The 21,588-nt window shown below is 26.5% G+C and overlaps 1 protein-coding gene across 2 annotated transcripts in view; it reads right to left on the bottom strand.

Annotated features, from left to right (window-relative positions):
* Nucleotides 1–293: 293 nt before the first annotated feature.
* Nucleotides 294–21,588, bottom strand: part of LOC129968926 (tudor domain-containing protein 7A-like) — a 47,790-nt gene continuing 26,495 nt past the window's right edge. For both annotated transcript variants that reach the window (XM_056083273.1, XM_056083274.1), the window contains exons 12-26: nt 20,662–20,829; nt 19,271–19,366; nt 17,423–17,526; nt 16,911–17,073; nt 16,012–16,137; nt 13,618–13,743; nt 12,501–12,605; nt 10,417–10,530; nt 7,423–7,535; nt 6,514–6,702; nt 4,835–4,988; nt 4,377–4,448; nt 2,084–2,209; nt 1,871–1,988; nt 294–1,091 (exon numbers count right to left, since the gene is read on the bottom strand). In XM_056083273.1, coding sequence (XP_055939248.1) covers nt 859–1,091; nt 1,871–1,988; nt 2,084–2,209; nt 4,377–4,448; nt 4,835–4,988; nt 6,514–6,702; nt 7,423–7,535; nt 10,417–10,530; nt 12,501–12,605; nt 13,618–13,743; nt 16,012–16,137; nt 16,911–17,073; nt 17,423–17,526; nt 19,271–19,366; nt 20,662–20,829 — 2,007 coding nt within the window. In that variant the 3' untranslated portion in view covers nt 294–858. The remainder of the gene's footprint in view (nt 1,092–1,870; nt 1,989–2,083; nt 2,210–4,376; nt 4,449–4,834; nt 4,989–6,513; nt 6,703–7,422; nt 7,536–10,416; nt 10,531–12,500; nt 12,606–13,617; nt 13,744–16,011; nt 16,138–16,910; nt 17,074–17,422; nt 17,527–19,270; nt 19,367–20,661; nt 20,830–21,588) is intronic.

Genomic DNA, 21,588 nt, shown 5'->3' with positions numbered 1-21,588 from the left:
CCTCCTGTTGGTATAGTATGGAAGTTTCGAGGGGGTGCCAACACAGGTGTCGTCCTCGTCATCTGAACGCGGTTCAAAGTTACAAATTATTACCCCAAATAGCCCTAGTGTCGCTTTAAAACAGGACGTTAATATAACTAAACTAAACTTTGCAATATTTTAAGATTTTTTTCAATATACATAGTAGAATTTAAAAATAGCATAGTCAACATAATGAATATCATGTTAAAAGAATAAAGACAAGAGAAGATTTGCAAATAAAAAGGCATAGAAATTACATTTTGAATATAAAAAGTATTTATTACATCTTTAATATTTAAAACTCCACAATGAGAAACAAAATACAAACAATCAGGTTAACACATATGGAATTTTTCTGGACTAACATAGAATTATTTTTTTTTGTTTTATTTTATTGTTGCCTACAATTTTAACAAAAAAAAAATTCTTAATACAATATCTCTATATATGTTCATAATACACCTCTTTGGAATTTGCTTACAACAAAGCTTTAACACAACCACAATGATACATTTAAAATGAGCATACAGAAATAGAGCGTTAAACAACCATACTAGATGAGGATGACTAAAGAGAGCAATACCAGAACAAAGATAAATTGCTAACATTGGAAAAATCTACATAATATCACAGATAAATCATTAGATGTGACAGTGCTCGACAAACTTTATCACCAATAGGTTCTGAAGAATTGTTGCATTTGCAATCAGGAATCTTGCAGTTATACCCATGCTGTTAATATTCAATGAGGCACATGAGCAAATTTATATGACATAGTGGAAATAAAATATTTTTTGATTGCTTTAAATTCAAAAAGAAGTCTAATAATCTATGTAATTATTTAATTGGTGCTGGACGGGCCATTTCTTTTTCAATCAGAAGTTCATGAATATAGATATCTTTATCAGGAGTACTAGTATCTATTAAGATGAGTTCCACTTTCACGGATGAGTCTGATTCATCGATCAAATCTTTGTTTTGGACAATTGCAACAAACATCTTCTCTGTCACCATATTTTTAAACTGAATGCAATGCTCTGCTCTCCAATCCATTTCCTTTGGCAACACACCTAAAGAGAAAGTAAACAAGTGAATGATACAGTAAATGCATTTGCATTTGTCACAAATATAATGAAAGTTTTGAAAGACAGTTTAAAAAAAATCAGAAGATAACAATGAAAGAAAAAATTATTATTATTTTCTATTTTTTATTAACCCTTTCCCCCTCTGACAAGCATAAAGAGTTTTAAAAAAAAAATTTTTTTTTAAAAATCAAAAGATAGCAATGAAAGGGAAATAATTATTATTTTATATTTTTCAATTAATTCTAACATTGTACAGCATACCAATTACTTTATACAGTTTGACAGTGCAGGTATTACAGTATTTTTTTAAAATTTTTATAGTCTATGTATTTTCTGTGGGTGGTTCATGGTCACATTTTCTACTGTGTTACTGGCACCAGACAACCCATAATGAGGTAGAAAATATGACCTTGAACCACAGAAAATACACAGACTATAATAGATGGTTCGCATATTGCAGCAGATCTCTCTCTCTCCCTCTCTCACACACACACACATTTTGCTTTAGTATAATTTCAAAAAAATTTACTCTTAAAATTAATAATTAAAAAAATCTTTCTTCTGACTTTATACATCTGTACATTTTAAAAATATATTACACAGTTTTTCTGCTTTTCATTTGTAGGTATTTAATTATTTTATATTCTAAATATAAATACAAAAGAATTTTAAAAAATCAAGCTAAAAAAAAGACAAGCAAATCATCTATTAAAGAATAAAATTTAATGAGCAGTAAATTTTGAAATTTTATAAGTGAATAATACCTGAAAGAGTTGCTTTTATAGCCTGGCATGGAAGATTTCTGAATTGGTTCCATAACTTCTGTAAATTTTGCAGAGTCACTGTGTTGATATCTCCAAAATCAACATAATAAACAGCGGCCTTTTGATAAAACAAAAAATATTTTTTTTAAATATAAAAATATATATAATACTCAGTATTCAAGATATATTAACTTCAAATGGGATTTTACTGACCAAATAAGGTTCAGAAGGGGAGACCGACAATAACTGAACTCTATACCAAGAATTATCTTGAGAATGTAGAGCAGCATAATACCCATTTTCCTTAAGTAATGTTGGATGCATATCGATTAAGTTTTCCTGGAAAAGAAGAGAAATTTCAAATAAATACATTATTTTAATATTTCCTTAAAGGATAGTTTAAATGGCAAAATAATATATCACAAACATTATAAAAAAAGTTTTTATACTTGAATTTAACTGCTTTAAATCTTATTATAGATTTTTATATCAATCTGCAATATTTTCATTTAAAACAGTATCACAGATAAGTGATGCTATCGAGCTTGTGTATATTTAAAAAAAAATTTCTCATTTAACAAGGCAGCTCAAATATGATTTGGACAAATACACACACATATATATTCAAACATAATAATGTCAAATATTACTTGCATGCATCTGTTTTCAAATTATTTTTATCCTGAATCAACATAGTTTTTACAACATTATGTTATCATCCTAATGTTTGTTTTAATAATGCTTTTGGTTGGCAGTGCATCATTACAAAATAATCTGGATAATGGCATCAATGTCCACAGTTTGAATATCTCTCCATTCTTTCTGAAAAATGACACAACTCAAACTCACAGATCAATTAAAGACAGCAATTGTACCTCATACAATTGCTGTAATGAATTTCAAAAGATGGAACATTTTCTTCAATGCAGAATTTGACCATAAAGCATATAACATGCTCTGCAGTTCCTTCTATTTACTTACCACTTTTGCACCTCTCAGATAGAACCGAATATATTTTAACCCAAGCTGAAAGGGGGGGGGGCGTGCCTTCACATTTTCTAAATTATTTGGCAGCTGCACAGTACAGCAAGCTTAGACATAAAGTCAGAAAAGAATTGACTATAGATAATACTTGAAAATTTGACAGTTCAAATTTGACTGCAGATAATACTTTACTATCTGGTTACATGATTTGATTATTTTTGTACACACTATCATTAATTTGTAGGTGATTCCACAATATACAGTTTTTTTTTTTATTTGGTATGAAATTATTTTATTATTTAGCTCAAACAAGTTTCTTTAGAATATTAATACACCAGAAGAAATTCCATCAAACAAAACTTGCAAGGATTATCGGGGGGGGGGGGGCATCACTATTTATCATCACAAAATCTATTCAATGTCATAACTTATTTGCCGTAACATACAAACAAAAATCTATGGAACTGCTGAAATGATTTGTTATCAACAGATTCTCAAAAATAACTTTCAGATGAATAATCATTTAATGAAAATAGAATACAATAGGGGAAGTGTTCATCAGCTATCAGGATTACATGGTGAAATATTTATCCATATTCTGCAGTAGTTAAGTTTATCAATACAAAGGAAATGGATTTACTGACCAAGATATTTTTTGCAATTGCCATGCTTCAATTACTAAAAGTTGAACTATATTTAGCATTACTTCTACTTCTTCAATGTGACTACGTTCTTCCTTCAGATGTTAAAAAAAACAAAGTCAAAGTTTCTCTTATTTAAAGTCATGATGCAGCTAATCTACATTTTCACATGCAAATTCAACAGCAGAATATTGAGAAAAATTAGCAGATTGTCACAAGTATCTAAAGTTACATGAAAAGAAGATAAGAATGAAATGAAAACATTTTAAATTTTTTTCTCTTCTTAATCTATTTAAATCTAATTCATACATAAGAAAAATGGAATGTTCAATGCAATTGAGTTCCATTAAATTGTAATAAGGAAACAATGAGAAATCTGTTATACAAATTAAAAGCAACAGGAAAATTAGTATAAAAATTTTAGTATCATTCCATTTTCATTATAGATTTTGATATTTTTCTAATGTTACTGAATAATACTAGTTTCAATTGGCATTTTCATATTTTAAACAATTTAAGAGGTTTCAGAATTGTTGAATTATTTTTTTTTATATATGCTGATTTACCTCCAAATAAACATTTTTTTTTTTTTTTTACTCATGGTATATTAAATTGATACATATTTAAAGAAAAGTATGTTATTAAAAAATTAAATTGAAATCAAATGATATTCCAGAAGGTGTGCGTGTGGGGGGTATTATGCAAGACAAATATTATAATAATCTCTACATATTCTCGAATACATTAAGGACTTATTTTGATCTGCAATATAATATTTTTATAAGAATTTTATAGTTTAATAAGAGATGTTTAATTTTTTAGCATACCAAAATTACAATTCTACCAGCCAATATATATTATATGAAAAAAAATTATATTACCTCTATGGAATAAAACTGATTCATTTGTCTCATCAGCTCAGTCATTTGGGGTGCAGATTTTAATGGTTGAACCTAGCCATAATATAGATCTGACATCAGAAAACAATAATAATAAAAAAATTCAGTACATAAAGAGAAATTAGGTTGTTCTAGGTCAAATGGTCTGGCTTGTAGTGAGCCAACAAACACTCATTCATCTTTATTATTATGAGATAATTCCTTATATTTTATATGTACTATCAAACTTAAATATATAATTCCCTGATTCAATATATGAATCAAATTATATAACATACAAACAAGAAGATAATTTTTTATTCCTTTTGAGACAAAATTAATTTTACTAAAATATTTAGAGAAAATTATGAATGAAATGTTACAAGGGCAAAACAGACTAAATTAAATTTGCAACAAAATGAAATATAATCTATCCAAATAATAATAATAATAAAAATTACCACAAAATTTTGAGGTGTAGCAGCCATAGTTACATACACATCAAATATCTCTCCTTTATTTGGAACCACTGGTGGATTAAGAGGAGCAGGAGATTCATCGTCGTAAGCATCGGGGCTTTTTATATTTTCAGGAGTCATTAACCAATCAATACCACTAAATAAAACATTAAGATATTCATTAAAATAATAATAATAATTCTTCATAAAAATCCTCAAAGCTATATTATATTTTAGATTCTTATAAATTGGTAACCGTAAAAAGTTTGGAAATACTCTACCATATAAATGGGCAAGAGGAATCCTTTTTTCAAATTAAAATTGTGGTGTATAAATTTTCAATTTCGATTCAGTTAGGTAATTTTACATTTTATATCAAGTTTAAATAAATTTATTTCAAAAAGAAACGTAAGCAAAACATTCATCAGTTATCAGCATCAGCATGTGAGAAATGTTCCTTAAACAGCTGCCAAAATGTAATTTATCTTCTATGATGTTTAAAAAAAATGTTAAATTAAAATTATTAACACATTCTGCTAACAATATAAGGAGTTCTAAACCTTCTCCTGCCGTTCAATTAATATTATAGAGATTGAAAAATGTATTCAAGCTTGCTGAGCTTACAAGAATGGTCCTCAATTTGTTTAATATTAAAGAGCAATTGTTAGGGAAAAAGGGATGGGGCAATATTTCTCCACAGCAGCAGGTTTTATTGTTCTAAGTTGGGATGAAACTAGCATGACTTATTTGTTTTTATTCTAAGATTTAAGTTGTAGGATTTAGATAAAAATACAATAAATGAAACTTTCAACATTAAATTAAATATAAAGGAATTTAATAGTGAAGCAATAATGAGTGTCAGCAATTAAAAATTACACTAATATGTTAAAAAAGTTCCAGGAATGATTGAATTATGAAAAAATGAATATAGATACAAAATGTTTTTGTACTTCCTTTAAAGTAACTGCTCTGTGAAATTATTAATGTTTGCTATCGCTCATTCAGAGGTATAAATATTCTTCCACCAGTCAGCTCCTTTTTGTCATTTTTTTTCTAATGTCTTTGTTGGTACATTTCTTAAGAATTTGAAAATTGCTTCTTTCAGCAAATTCTCCATTTGAGGGGGGAATAAGCTGATATGAAATAAAATATCAGGAGAATAAGCTGATATGAAATAAAATATCAGGAGAATAAGCTGATATGAAATAAGATATTTTGACAGATAATTTTATACTAGGAGAGAAGTGCGAGCCAGCATTTAATGTAATGGAGTACTTACGACTTCATCTTTCATGTGACATTAAGTTTTGAATACTAGCATTAAAAGTCTAACAGTAAAAGTGTACTGTATGCTCTGTGGCAGCAGGGGCTAGGGTTCAGGATACAATATTTTTTTTTTTTTTATTCCAAATCATCAGTGGCTTTCCAACTGCAAAATGGTGCTTGGGTACCTTTTTTCACCCCCCCCCCCCCGCAATTTTCCTTTAAAAAATCACAAAAGCACACAAATGCTTTATTTCCTTGGTAACTTCTAAGATTGATATTTGAGCTATTTATATCCTCTTGTCCTCCTGGTAGCTCTGTACATATGTAAACTGAATAAAACTTACTCTGAATAGTTGAGTACATTCACTCTGCAGAAAAGAAATACAATGTTAATTAATCATTTCAATTGAACCTACTCATTAGATGGAGTGGATACACTTGTTTTTCTGATGGAATTGATTAGACTTTCTTCAACAGGTGTTGCTACTCTTGGTACAAAATCAGACATGCTCGAACCTTTAGATAAATGAGAACCTACATTGTGATGAAGATTCAATTGTGTGGGAACTTTGGCAGCAGCCACAGGTTCTGTAACAGATGCATCCCTAAAATAAAGAAATTACAATATTTGGATATAGTAGCTTAAACAGCAAATTTAAAATGAATCCAAATTCAGAAATATTAAATTTTTGTAATTAGTTACTTTTTCAGACCTGTTATATCATAAATCCCACATATTCACATAAAATATAAATATAGCAATATAAGTAAAATGCTGAAAAATATAAATTTTAAACTATTTAAGCATATACACTGTCTAAAAACTGCTCCTTAGAAATACATATAATACTTAATTTTTGCTATACATTATGTATGTTAATTTTAGGATAAAATTATTGATTTCCACAAAATAAAAAGAATTCACATATGAAACAGTTTTTAATTATAAAAACTAGATTAATATTTTTTTTAATATCAAACTTTCTTTTAAGAATATCCTCTTTCCTCCTTTTCTCTTCTTCCAAGATATACACAATATTGTTGTGTTTTTCAATCACAGGTTCAATATGCACTTAGTTTTCATAATTTAAAAGGGGTTTTGATTTTTCTTTTACACATACAAACAAACAAAAATATAACAATCAGATAATCTAATTAAAATACTATATAATGATTGTTGTTATTAAAATGAACTGTTATTCAATCAAGCATTTTCTACAATCACAACAGAATGGTAAATTAATAATTTAGCAACATTTAAATAACACAATTCAAATGCCAGTTAAAATACAAAATAAATATTTAATTTTTCAATAAGTACTTACAATCTGCTGGCAAGAGTTTCATTGATGGATATGATAAAGGAATCCTCTTTATTATAAATTCGTTTGTGCAAACTAACTTTAGGAAGAGATTTACTGTCTCCTTCAATGATTACCTAAAATAAATATTATTAATTTTTAACATTATAGATAAACAGTTAAAATTCAACTCTAAGCATTTTATAGTAAATATATTTTACCCTTTAAAAGTTTGAAAGCACATAAAAAAATGTTGCGATGGCATATTAATAATCAAAGATGCAAAATAATTCACAATTTCATAAAATAAAAAATAAAAGTTCAACTATATCATTTAAAGACAAAAGTTTGTTCAAAGTCTTATTTTATATTTTTGTCACTGATTTTAACTATTTTATACCAATCACGTAATTTTTCAGACTTTTTCAAAACTGCATTGAACATGACAATTCATTAAAATAATTATGTGGCATTAATTTTTTTTTCAGTTTAAAAACATTATTTTTATTAGACCTTTCAATTCAAAATAATAATAAATTTTGGGAAACATTCAATTTAGTTTTACCAATTTTAAATAATAAGAAAATCCAAACAAACCAATTATGTAACTATGACTATATTCAATTTCACCACTTTTTGTGACATGTTCAATGTAGTTTTGTGACATCTAGATTTGTCATCAAGGGTCGCCTGCCTTTCCCCATATAACATTTTTAAATTTCCACATGAATCAAGAAATGCTTCTTTTCTGTATATTCTTTGTGCAGAACATCTCAACTTATTTTCCTAGCAACCATTCTAAAGATTTCACTTCTTTCAGAGATATTGCAAAATAAAACTTTGACAATGCTCTTAAGCACAGTGGCAGGACTTTCACCAAATTTCGTCATAAATTTGAAAGATTTGTTACTTTTGAGTATAGATAAATTACCAGAATACCCTTTTCATTAATGTGAAGGTACAATTTAAAATAACTTTTAATTATAATTAAACTATTATTTATTAAAATATGTAATAATTCATAAAAATTGACTGATGTGACTAAATTAATCATATTAATACTAGCCATCTATGATGTCATACGACGATAATAATTATACCATCTACAATGATCATATTAAAGACATTTTATGATATTTGTCATGTCTGCCAATTTTGGTGAAATAAATCTTATCAATACAAAAGTACTATTTTAAAGTATGATTGTATAGTAATGATAGAGTATTCTAATTGATTAGCTATATCAACAAGGTAATGAAATTAATTACAGATCAAAAATTGGTGAAATGTGCATACTATGGAAGTTGGGATTTTGTGCAAGAATTATTTTGTAATATCTCTTCAAAATGGAAGCAGATGGCATGGTTGGCCTTTATGATATACTTGCCCTTGGGTCATTTAGCTTATAGAAGGGGAAAAAAAATTAATGAAATCAGTAGATTCAATATTTTATTAATGTTGTGACTCAGAAACTCTGTCAAGATTTTTCCTCACAGAGAATGCAAAGTGGAGTAAGGTGTTTGCGATTTTCCTAAAAATGTACAGTGATGAGAGTAGTAGGCTGTTTATGATGTATCTAAGTATCATTGTTTCTTATGGAATAAAAATTGCAAGATTCCAGCAGTGTTTATTTTAAATAAACAGATTTTAAATGAACAGTTGATTGTTGAAGGTGGCTAATCTTATTTTATTTTGTTGAAGGTGACTAATATTATTTTATTAAGAAATCGAGACATAAGACTTTATAAGTTGAAGTTTGAATGTAGTGGGACTTGGCTGTTTTATAAATGAGGACCATAATAAAAATTCTATTTATAAAAATATTCAAATTATTAAAGTGAGACTTAAAAAACAACAAAAAGTTTTTATTCCAAAAATGGCAGTAATGATTTCTGATTTCTTTTTATTATTTAACAATTTTAATATATTTTTTATTTAAAAATTTAATAATCTTAAAAATAATTATATAAATAACTAAGAAAGTAATTTTAATTATTTGACAATACACAGAATAATAAAAACAATTGCACAATAAATAATTTCCTGTAAAAAACAGATACTATGGAAACGAGATATGAGTATATTTAATAAACAGGAGAAATCAGAAATGAAAAAAACTATTTACAATTTTTAATTATAGTTACAAATTAAAAATTAAAATACATTTTATAGATATTTTAATAATATTCTCACAGAAAACTGAAGATATCAGAGAAAAAACATTCAAATTACCAATGAGCTCTCATTAAAGCTATTCGAAACATCAAAGTTCTACTTTATAAAAGGGCAATCTACAAGATGTATACCTATTCTGGCTGATATTTGGAACAAAACAAAATTTTCAGTAAACCTCATTTTAATATATTTGTTATTATTTCTATCATGCAGATGAAAAGTAATTAAGTAACCAAACATATAATATTAATACTTTTTCAAAAGAAGTATCTCAAATTATAAAAGCAAATATCTCAGATAAATAGCAGTATGTTAACATTTGCTATTAAATATTAGTTTAGTAATGAGTAGATACAAATTTTGAATTGTTGTCTGACTGTTAAAATAATCCATAAAAAATTTTGCATAACTAGATTATATATGATAAACACACAAGTAGTGGTTGTAATAAATATGCGTAATACAAAAAAGGCCCATCCAATTTGGAATCTTACCAATCATATATTGAACTAACCAATAAAGATTATAACATTTAAATTGTTAATTCATGGCTGAAAAGAATCATAGTAGTTCTTGCCAATGAATGTAATGCATCGCATATTATAAACGATTTCAAATAACAATATACTACATGTTTTACATGTTTAATCCTTTTGATACATTATCTGCACTAGATTCATTGTAACAGAAGGAATCAATCAAAATAAACTTTAATAACCTATTTTCCCATCTAAGATTATAATTTGTAATATTAAAATGATAGGTTTTCCAATTATATGAAAAGTGACAAGAAATCAAAAAGGAAAGGAAAGAATTCAAACATCTAAATCTTATTATACATACTCTCACAATAAGCTCTTCATTGAAAGGAGCAAGTTCTATGAGCTTCACACTAGCAGCCACAGTCCATTTATTGTTCGGCGATGGCAAAGCATTGTGCAACTCACAATTAATAGCCTAAATAAAATATAAGGATAAATAAATGATAAATATTAATCAAATGTGTTTACAATACTTGGAACAACATTGATAACAGCAATATTTAAAATAGCAAGATTATTTTTTTAATAAATACGATGCTTATTATGACTCGCATTAAAATTATTAGGATAAGCTGATCCTTATACAATGATATTAACAGTCCTTTATTCCATGAATCAAAAGCATTACGCAGAGTTGGAGCATAGTAAGTTACAAATACAATTTACACATAAGGCTGTCCATTCTAATCATGGACCAAAAGCCAATTCCAAAAAGTGCAGACAGAAAAATATTCTCAATGATGAAACAAATTAATTTTACAATGTTTGAATCAATAACTATATTACCATAAAAAATTACAAAATCTATATACTATAATCTTTCAATCTTAGATGTGAAATTCAGTAAAACTTCCTTGACGTTTCAAGCAAAAGAGATTCTACTGACCAAGTTATAAGACTTTGAATATAACTATTCTAGACTATTTCAAAGGCTGTCTTGAGAAAGATAAGGTAATCCAATTGCAGTACTTCATGCTACACTGATTAGAATAAAATGATAAAATTTGAAGCTCCATAGCTTTGATAGTTTTTAATCCCAAAAATGCAGATTTTTCTCTTTTTATTTATATATATAAATTACAAAATATTAAGTATGACAATTTTAACTGCATAAAAATTAGATATATTTATTTCAGAAGACATTTATTAATTTAAACAATAAAATATAATTTTTTACATTATTCAGTGTAATTTTCCAATTATTAAATATACGCTAGTCTCTAATGGTATAGAAAATATCTTTAGGTCTACCTTGAAGTAAATACTCTACCTTATATCTATCTAAACAAGCTTTTGCTTTAAGGAAATTCAGAAACAAAAATTATCAAAGTAGCAAATTTAATGTTTTACAAAAGCATATCCATATAACCAAATCCGCTTACAGACTTTTTACAGATCTCTAAAATCAATTGATCTATTAATTGGAAAGAAGGTGCAATTAGTGTAGTTAATTTTGACAGAATATTAAATACAGATTATATGTCCTGAACTGATAAGACATTGCTGTAATCAATTTCAGAACAAGATTATATAATTTAAAAGGAACACAGAGTTCAAGGAATATAAAATCATCACTATAATAAGCAAGACTTGCAAATTATTCCAGGTAAATTAATAGAGAACAAGTTAGTGTAAATGGATTTTGCACTGCATTGCAATACTTTAAATTAAAAGAATAACGATTTAAACATATACACACTTATTCTAGACGCCATTATGTCAAAGTCGAATTTGATCTTTCCACGTTTAATGGCTTAATTTAATTTTAATATTATTATATTTTAAATATCTCAAATATTTTTTAAATAATTTAAATATCTATATACAAAACTAATATAGATCATAGTGTTCATCAATTATACGAAATACTTTAGATGTATTATTAAAAACATTACAATGTATTTAAATTATTTATAATCTAGATCAAGCATATTGCAAATTATTATACTATTGTAGCACTGAAAACATGATCACAAATGAAAGCTTATTAAAGATACTGATGTTCATATATTTTATTCTTTAATTCGAAATTTGCATATATGCTGTAGCAAATTTAAAGCTGTATAGAGAAATGAAAGCAATTAGTTATTAATGTTTGTTCTATTCCACATTGAAAATAATTCAATGCGTTCAAGAAAAATTACTTCCATATAAATTATTATTAAGAACACTGCAATTAACAATAGACAATACTTTATAGGTCGGTAACACCTTGGTTACTTTATAAGTAACCAAAGTGTTACGGACCTATTACTGAAAGAAAAGAAACAGGAAGAAAATTATTGCCAGTAATACCTTCATTTCTTTATAAGTAATTAAAATATTAATGGCAATAATTTTCTTTCAGTAATATCTTAATTTATAATCAAAGGAATAAATGAATACCTGTGGTCCAAGTGATGCCAAAAATTCACTATAGGGTTCTAATTCACATACTTCAGATTTTTTAACAAGACTTGGATGACCATAATCAATGAATATTACTTCAACCTAACATATAAAATCACATTAATGTATCATATGATTTATTTATTCTAATTGAAAATATACAGTACTTATTGAACAAATAATGTAAAGAAAATAAATGGTGAAAAATTTCAAAACATGGTTCTACCAGTTTAGTCGGTTTAAATGTGTATTTCACCATTGGAAGAAAAATACTATTTGATAAAAATCCTGTAAAAATATTTTAGTGAGAATTTTAATTTTGTTAAATAAATGCAGATGTGATCTTCCCCTCTCATTTAAAATAACTATCTTTTGCATTCAGTTACTAATATAACTTGAATTTTGTAACACATAATTCCATAATTAATAAACAAATAAAATTCGATATTTTCAATGAAATTTTTTTTTTCACACAATCAATTAGTGAAAAAACATATAAACAAAAACTTTTGCCCAAATTCACTGACAGTATATAAAATTTACATAGGGACCAAGATAGCCTGGTTGATAGGGCATTGGATTCACATCTCTTGGGTTGTGAGTTCGAACTCTGCCTGCCAAAGACTCCTAGTGTATGTGGTGGCTGGTGAACGTATAAATCTGTCATGGCCACAAAGTCCTCCAGGTTGAGACAATACTACTGGGGGTACTGCTTCAGAGGTGACCGTTTTCTGATTCAGGTCTAAATTACGATCTGTGGACGAGTGAATGAAATGCATGAATGAAGCCCGCCCCGTAAAAAGGGTTGTGACGCATGAGTAGCTAAGTTGCACTCTTGGCTCTAGATAGTATTACTGAAACAAAAGGCGCTCTCTTGGCTTAAAATGGCTGACTTCATCAGCAGGCTATAAGTGCCATTAGAAATAACCACAAGAACAACAATTTACATAAATAGATCATTTACAGAAATTGATTTGAATTAGAATCATAGGGATATTAAAAATGAATATTTTAATTTAAATACATAAAAAATATTTACAATAAACTTATTTCACAATTACTTTTTGAATATGAATTAATAAAATAATTAAATAATGGAAAAAGAAATATATACCATCTGTGGATCTGTAACAATGCTAGTACTATTGGAAACTTGTGCCCTATACCATTTTCCATCTACAGGATATTTAGCAGCATACATTTTTCCAGGCTCCAATCTAATATCTCCCTGACATGATTGCTGTAGATTAAAATATAAAAATATATTCAAATAGCTACAAAGATGAATGTATTCAAAAAAGTATGCAGAGTTTAATGCTAACATATAAATCCAATTAAGATTCAGTGATATTAATAAACCAGAAATTAAAATGGAAATTCAGAGAAATAATTAAAACAGTAACTGCTAGAATAGGAAAATATAGTTTCTTTTCTGTACTGGTTTAAAAAAGAGAAAGGAATCACACATGATTAAAATAGTAAAATGTATAATGTGCAAAAAAAAAAAAAAAAAAAAAAAAAAAAAAAGCACAAATAGTAGATATTGGAAGAAATATTGTAAATAACTAATTTTTTTCATCAATTTTAATGTGAATGATTCATTAAATTTCCTCAAACGTTTCGAACAAACAATCAAGGAAAGTATATGTCTGCCTGTTGGCACTTTACAGGCCAGACCATTTGCCCTAGAGACACCAAGCTTGGCCTACTTAAATTTTGGAGTGAAATTATGCATCTTCGAACAATTTTTTAATTAATTCAGCAAGAAAAAAAAATTGATACAAATTTAGCAAGATTTCAACATTTACAGAGATAACTTCCAAAAAACTGTACAAAAATAACTTTCTCATAATTTTAAAAAAATGTACTTTTAATGTTCCCAAATTTTCCATGCAGTTATTCCTGAATATTGATAAATTTTTTTAAATGCATTGTTTTTAACAATACATTTCAAAGTTGCTATGAAATTCAATCTGTGTTCAATGTTTCATCAAAAATTCAATTATACAAGTTTCATCCATCACTGATAGCTATTCTGTTTATCAATATTACAGTTTACATGAGGAAAAATGAAGTTACAGTTTCATGAAAAACCAACAAGGATTAAAAGATAGGTTAACCACTTTGCCATGTTTTTAATGATACTATAAGGATGAGAACAATGGGATTTTGCTACATAAGAAAAGTTCATTTATACAATAAATAGATTAGGTGCAAAGCTTTTAAAATAATGACCATCAAGTTATGCATAAAATGTTTAACTGATGTCAAACAAAACCTATAATTCTTGTGAACCAGTTGGTCTTCAAAGGCTGCTAGTGTTATTTAAATAATGAAATTATGGATATTCAGAGAAATGCAGAATTCCTTCTTAGTACACATTTATACAAACCTTGAAAATGAATTTCTATTTTTACTCGACAGATTAATTTCTACATTCAGGAATAAAATAATTTGTATACTTCAGTATTTGGTTTTTCAAAGTTCAGCAACAAGCAAATGCAATTTTTTTTTATGAAAGCAATGACCATCAGTTGCATCTAAAACTTCTAAAGGAAGCTTTCTTGGAATCTTGGTGAAACTTAAATTCATATGAAAGGACTTTAAAAATATCCACTGTTCTTTAAAGATAACCCCCTTGTGTTTATATATCAAAGCAGAAAAACTATTTCTAAGCATTAGGATCACAGAACACCATTCCATAGAATATCATTTCCAGTTGAAAAAAACTTTAAAATGATGGAAAGGATTTTATTTTATGCTATTTGAGTCAATAAATATATTTCTAAAGAAAACAATTGGAAACTTTTTACATATTCTCTGTCCCTGTTGATCCTTAGTAAAAAATCCTTGACACCTTAACATTAAAAATACAAGTAGTATTGACAATCACAATTTTATATCATTTCAATAGCTGATATGAGGAAAATAGCCAATCAATATGCAGTGCTTGGCTCAAGACAGCTACCAAATGGCTTAAAATGATGAAATTCAAACTTTTGTAATTCAGCAATTCTTAGTTCATATAAAAGTTTTTTGGGTTTTTTTTCTGTTTAAAATATTAAGTGCCAAAAATATTTTATTAAAAATAACAGACAGACCCTGGAAACTATTTAAAATTTAATCTCTATTAAAAAAATTTTTTTTTTTTTTTTCAGCATTGCATTTAGCACTCAAACAATACAAAATCTATTTCTTTACATCTTTTAAAATATTTTTCCCATTAAAAGTACATGAAAGAAATATTTTTAATAATGATCAAGAATTACAATAAGAGTGAACTACCTGTATGGCAAATATTATGAAATTATTATTTGCAACAAGTACAATTTTATATTTAACATGGCAGGCAAAAAATATATTTTCAATCTTTACTGTTTATTTTCCCTTAAAAAATTAGACACTGACTAGTATAAAAAGAGACTTTTAAAAGAAAGTGTATAACTATATACCATAGCTAAACAATCAAACAAAATAAAAATCAAAGAGTGATTGCATAAAAATTTACTTCAAATTTTTTGGAATGTTTTTGAAGTTCAATTTCGAGCCAACTATTTTCTGGATGTAAGAACCTAAGATAAATTTCTCCAGTTTTGGTAACATGAGTTAAATATCCTCTGGATGATACACCGGGCTAGTAATGAATAAAAATTAAAGAATAGATGTTAGACAAAAATTCCAATTCCTAAAGCATACATGAAAAATATTTCTCAGTATATATTAAATTAATAATAATTAATTAATAATCAGTATATATTAATCAATATTAAAAAAAGAATGTTTATTAATCTTGCAGACCAAAAATATAACATTGAACTATAACAAAATGTGTAAAATTCACCAAAGAATCAAGAAATCTAACAACTGGATAGATTATAGCAGAATTTCATTACACATGGAAAAGTATGCAAACCAATAATTTAGTATTAATTGTATGGTAGAAATTTTATTCTTTTCACACAATTCAAAAGTTAAAGTGTACATTACAAATTCATTTTAATTCTAGTCAGATATCTTGATATTATTTAATTCTAAGTTCTATATTACAGATCATTAATATTTGAAATAAATGATAAAAATAAGACAAAACAATCAGTTTATGTACTGATAAAATAAAAAACTAAAAACTTTTCCTAATTACATATTTTAATTAATTTTTTGTGCTATTTTACAATTGGAATGTAGCTTTTGAAGCACATAATATAATACTGCTTTAAGACATAATAGGCCTACTTAATGCATTATGAAAAAATATACTGGTCTTTTCCAAATTGTTATACAATATTTACTAATGCATTATAGTACAAAGTATCACTGTTTTATAAAAGCTGTTGAATAATATTTATTAAGATCTTGATTTTTTTTTTATAAGTAAGAATTCCATATAATTAAAATATGAAATCCTACCTTTGGAAATTTACATTCAAGAGAATGTATCAGCAATTTTTTTACAAAATCATTAATGCAGATATCATTTTCATTATCACTGGTATCGTACAATAAAACTGAGTACACAATATGATGAACTCCAGGATCATCCGGCAAGAATTCTTCGATTGATGAACATGATCTGTAATGAATTAATTTTTTAATATACATTTTACAGTAGTAAGTAATTAGAAAAAAGTTAAATGATTTCAAAATTAAATACCATACAAGTTAAATTTTTTTTAAAAAATTCCAATGCTCATAACAATGTTTTCAGTATATTTTTTCACGGAGTGGGATGTCATAATGAAGGGGGGGGAAAGGAAATAATGGCAAAGTTTAATTTTTAAAAACAAATAATTGGATTACCCTCCTTCAAAAACAGCAGAATAATATTTAAAACATGGGTGTATCCTTAGAAATGTACAAATTTAATTATAAATAACTAAGCAATTATGCAGCGAATTTGATGAATTTTACTAAAATATTACCTTTTGACCACAGCAATAAATGTTTTGTATAACAAAGATTCTAAATGTTCTGGTTGCATATATGGCTCAAAATCATCAAGGCCTTCCAAGGAAAAGTAAACTGCCTAAAAAAAATCATGCTGAATTATTAAAATGCAAAAGAGAAAAATTCCAAATATTATTCAAATCTAGAAATTCCATATGATGAACGACAATAAAAACTCACCATTATATACTTATAAAGTAGTATTAGCATGAAATGATGTATTTCTTTTAACAGATACTCTCAACAAAAATACGTTGTTGTTTTTTTAATTCATTCATAGTACGCATATTATATATCCAAAATTTTCCATTAAGTGATGCAGTGACTTTTTACTAAGCCATCTTTTATCATAAATAATATTATCTATGAAGTAGTAAAACTGATTTCATATAGACATGTAAAATATCTTTTTGATTAAAGAGAAGATGAGGTTTTTTTTTTTAACAATAATTTTTATTCCTCATACTCTTAAGGGGGGGGTTCAATAATTATCCATAATCAAGATTTCTTTCCAAGAGAAATGACAAAACATTGCCTTAAACCAAACAAAAACAGTTACTGAAAAAATGTACTAAGAACTTATATAAATTCAGAAGGTATTGTCCCTTAAATTTTAACATAAACAACAACCGAAGGTATTTATTTTGTTTATATGCAGAATGAAGAACACGAGAACCAAGAATCAACACAGCTTAGAAATCATAGTAAAGCCTGATTTTAAGTGATTATAAAACAGTTATCTGCAAAATAATTATCTAAGAATGCAGATAATTTGAAATTATTACATAGATATTTATAAATTAGGATATAAATGCTATTCTTTTAAGAAGTGCAAAGTTTTTAACTTCAGAAACTATACATGTCTACTATGAAGAGCTCTGATTAATATTTCAGTTAAGATTTTAGCTGAATCCAGTTCATGACCATTGTGGAACAAGGGCATAAAGTTACAAGCTATATACCATAAATATAAGTTATAAATAATTTTTAAAAAATTAATGATAAAAGTTTTTATAACTTCAAATGGAGATATTGTTATTCTGAAATAAAGCACTTAAGAAATCACTGACACAGTATTTTAAAGGAACTTACAAGCTCATTGGAAACAAGTGGCAAAACTAAGACAATAAAAAATGAACAATACACAGACTTTAATACACAGTGAGTCTTTCAAGAGCAAATGCAAGTTTCTGTTCTCAAAATTTAAGTTTTTGATCACCAAAATAAAGGACAAGTGCTTGTACACTATATTCCAAACTATCAGAACTTTCCTATCACCACCTCATATGTTCAAGATATGGAGAACAAAAGGAGCTTTCTCTAGTAAGATTCATCTATATACTAAGATCTTTACAGTAGCTTAACTTTGAAACATGTTTTTAAAAAGTTATATAAATGGATTAATAAAGACATGTAAAATATCTATTGGGATAATTTATTTTAAATTATGATTCATGAATTAGTACTATAAAAATCAGTAATATTTTAATAAATCAAGAATTAACACATAAATATTTTCCTTTCAAAATAATCATATGCATCTTATTTTCCTTGAAGGAGTAATGGAATACCCATATACATTTTGCTTTTGTACATAAGAATACTGATTTAACTTGAAAACAATAAATTAGAAGAATTAAATAACCTGTATAGTAAACACACAAAAATCCAAAGCAAATAAAAAAAATCATGAAAATTTATTACTTAATTTTTGATTGATGAGTCAAATATCAGTAGAAAGGAAGTAAAAAAAAGTAATAATAATCTAAGTTTCATGGGAATAAGTTCAATATAATAAGAGAAGGAGAGAAAGAAAAACATACTTGGTAAGGTACCATCAAGAAATCTTCATGCAATTCTTGTAAATCAGATTTAGGGATTTCACCAAATGTCCCTTCATCAACAAAGTAGCACTCAACCTTAAAAGGAATAAAACAAAAGAACATTTACAGTTTTTCAAACAAAACAAATTTAAAAAATTTGAATGTCTAGTTCAAAACACTACAGCATGACAATATTCAAATAATAATAATAATAATAAAATCAATCAATAAACAAATTTAAAATTAAAATAATTAGATATGATATATTTACCTTTATCTAGTTTAAAAATTTACATTGATTTAATAATCACATGCACACAAAAAAAAATGTATTTAATGTCATCATAATGTGTGTGAGTATACAGTAACTAACACTATTCAAAGAATTATTGTACAGTATATTTAAAAATATTATCAAACACTTAAAATTAGAACACAAATTACACAGAAATCACTTGTATCAATGAACAATTCTTTTAGTTTTTTATATTGAAAATGATTTTTGTATAATGATATGCTTTAAAATTATTGATGAAAAATTTTTCAATGATATAATAAAAAATTTGAACAATTTTTCCTTATTATATATATAACCCAAGAATAGAAAATTTGGTTCTAAATCCAACATCTACTCTATAGAGCCTTTGAACCATTTTTTCATCATGTATGCCACAATTAATAGATAGCATGTCAACTTATAATGAGCAGAGGCGGTCTTCACCAAAATGTTATTGCATACTTTCTAATAAAGATATCATTCCCCTCACTCCACATAAAATTTCAAATATTCAGCAAGGGCTCCGAATAACAGTTAAAAAATATTGATTTTTGATGTTAATTTAGCATTTTTACTGAATCTATAGTGTAGTCCTTGCTGATGCTTTTGGTACATGGTTAATAGCATTCAAAAATGGAATTTGTGTTTTAGACATGTTTTTTTTTTCTTTCCAAATGATTAAAATTAAAATTTGACAGAGAGCTACAGTTTTAGTCACAAAATCACATATTATATTTGCTATACTTGTCATTGCTATCAATCTCTTTCTACGTAATTATTTTGTATTCAAATAGTTGAACAGACAGACTTCCTCTGAATGAATTTGGTTGAAAATTTGATAGAAATCTACAAAATTGGCATAACGAACATAATTCAATTTCATCCATCTAGCTCGCATCATTTTGAATTATCTTTGTCATGAACACAACTCTGTGTTTTCTAAACTCTTGGAAAAGGTTAAAGGTAAAAACTCATCACAAACTCAAATTCAAATTTTTTGACAATTATATTACTTTCTATAAACTTCGAAAAACTGAAAGTAAAAATTCTTATATTAAAAAAAATACATTTAATGTCAAATTTTTTTATTTAATAGCAAATCTAGATAACTTACAATATCATTATCAAAGACTCTGTTGACAAGAACTCTGTGCATCACTAACTCATCATTAATGCATTCTCCCACAGCTGCATACAAATGTCTTTCATAGACAACTTGAACTGGCAATGTTTGAGAATCATAGAATGCAGACATTGCTTTCGACATATTATAGAAGTCAGCCTAGAAATTTAAATATTTTTTTAGCAAAATAATTGAAAGATTTAAATCAACACTTTACGAATACAAATTCCAAAATAATATATTCTGGTATTTCATTTACATAGATTTTCAAAACTGTTGATTTTAAGAAGAAAAACTTTCCCATAAAATATCTCATAAACAATTAGAGAATTTATATTTCAATTACTCACATAAATGAATAATCAAAATAACAAAATGTTGTAACATAAGCAGGAAATAATGAAATAAAAAGAAATGTTTTTAACAAAAAATGAATTGATAAGATAAAAACCTTAAATATTATGGCTGCATTTGTGCGCAGGCGGAATACTAAATATCAAACTAGTAGAAAATAACAAATTAACAAGCAGTTAATATATAACTTTTAAGTTTGTGCTGAATTTTCATTGATATCAAAATCAAGGTGATGGTCAAAAAGAATTAATTTCAACTAAGCCCTTAGAATAAATAATAATATAGTTATTTTAAAATAAGATTATAGCAATTAAACCTTAAGCCACTAAATTGGTCCGATTATCCTATTATTAATTTATCTGTCTCATATTCTATTTAAAAACAAATAATTTATATATACATATCTTCTAAATAATCTGAAAATAAACTATTCTTAAGATATCAAAAATTTGATTCATCATAAAAGTTGTAGATTTTATTCACTGTAGAAGTTAATTTTTTCAACATTTATTTATTTATTACTTAAGCCTAAAATTATAAGATCAAAAGAATCAGGTGCTTCAA

Source organism: Argiope bruennichi, chromosome 5, assembly GCF_947563725.1.
Source record: "Argiope bruennichi chromosome 5, qqArgBrue1.1, whole genome shotgun sequence".
Lineage (NCBI taxonomy): Eukaryota > Metazoa > Arthropoda > Arachnida > Araneae > Araneidae > Argiope > Argiope bruennichi.
Note: the sequence above shows the minus strand (reverse complement) of the source record. Positions and strands in the feature narration are given on the sequence as shown.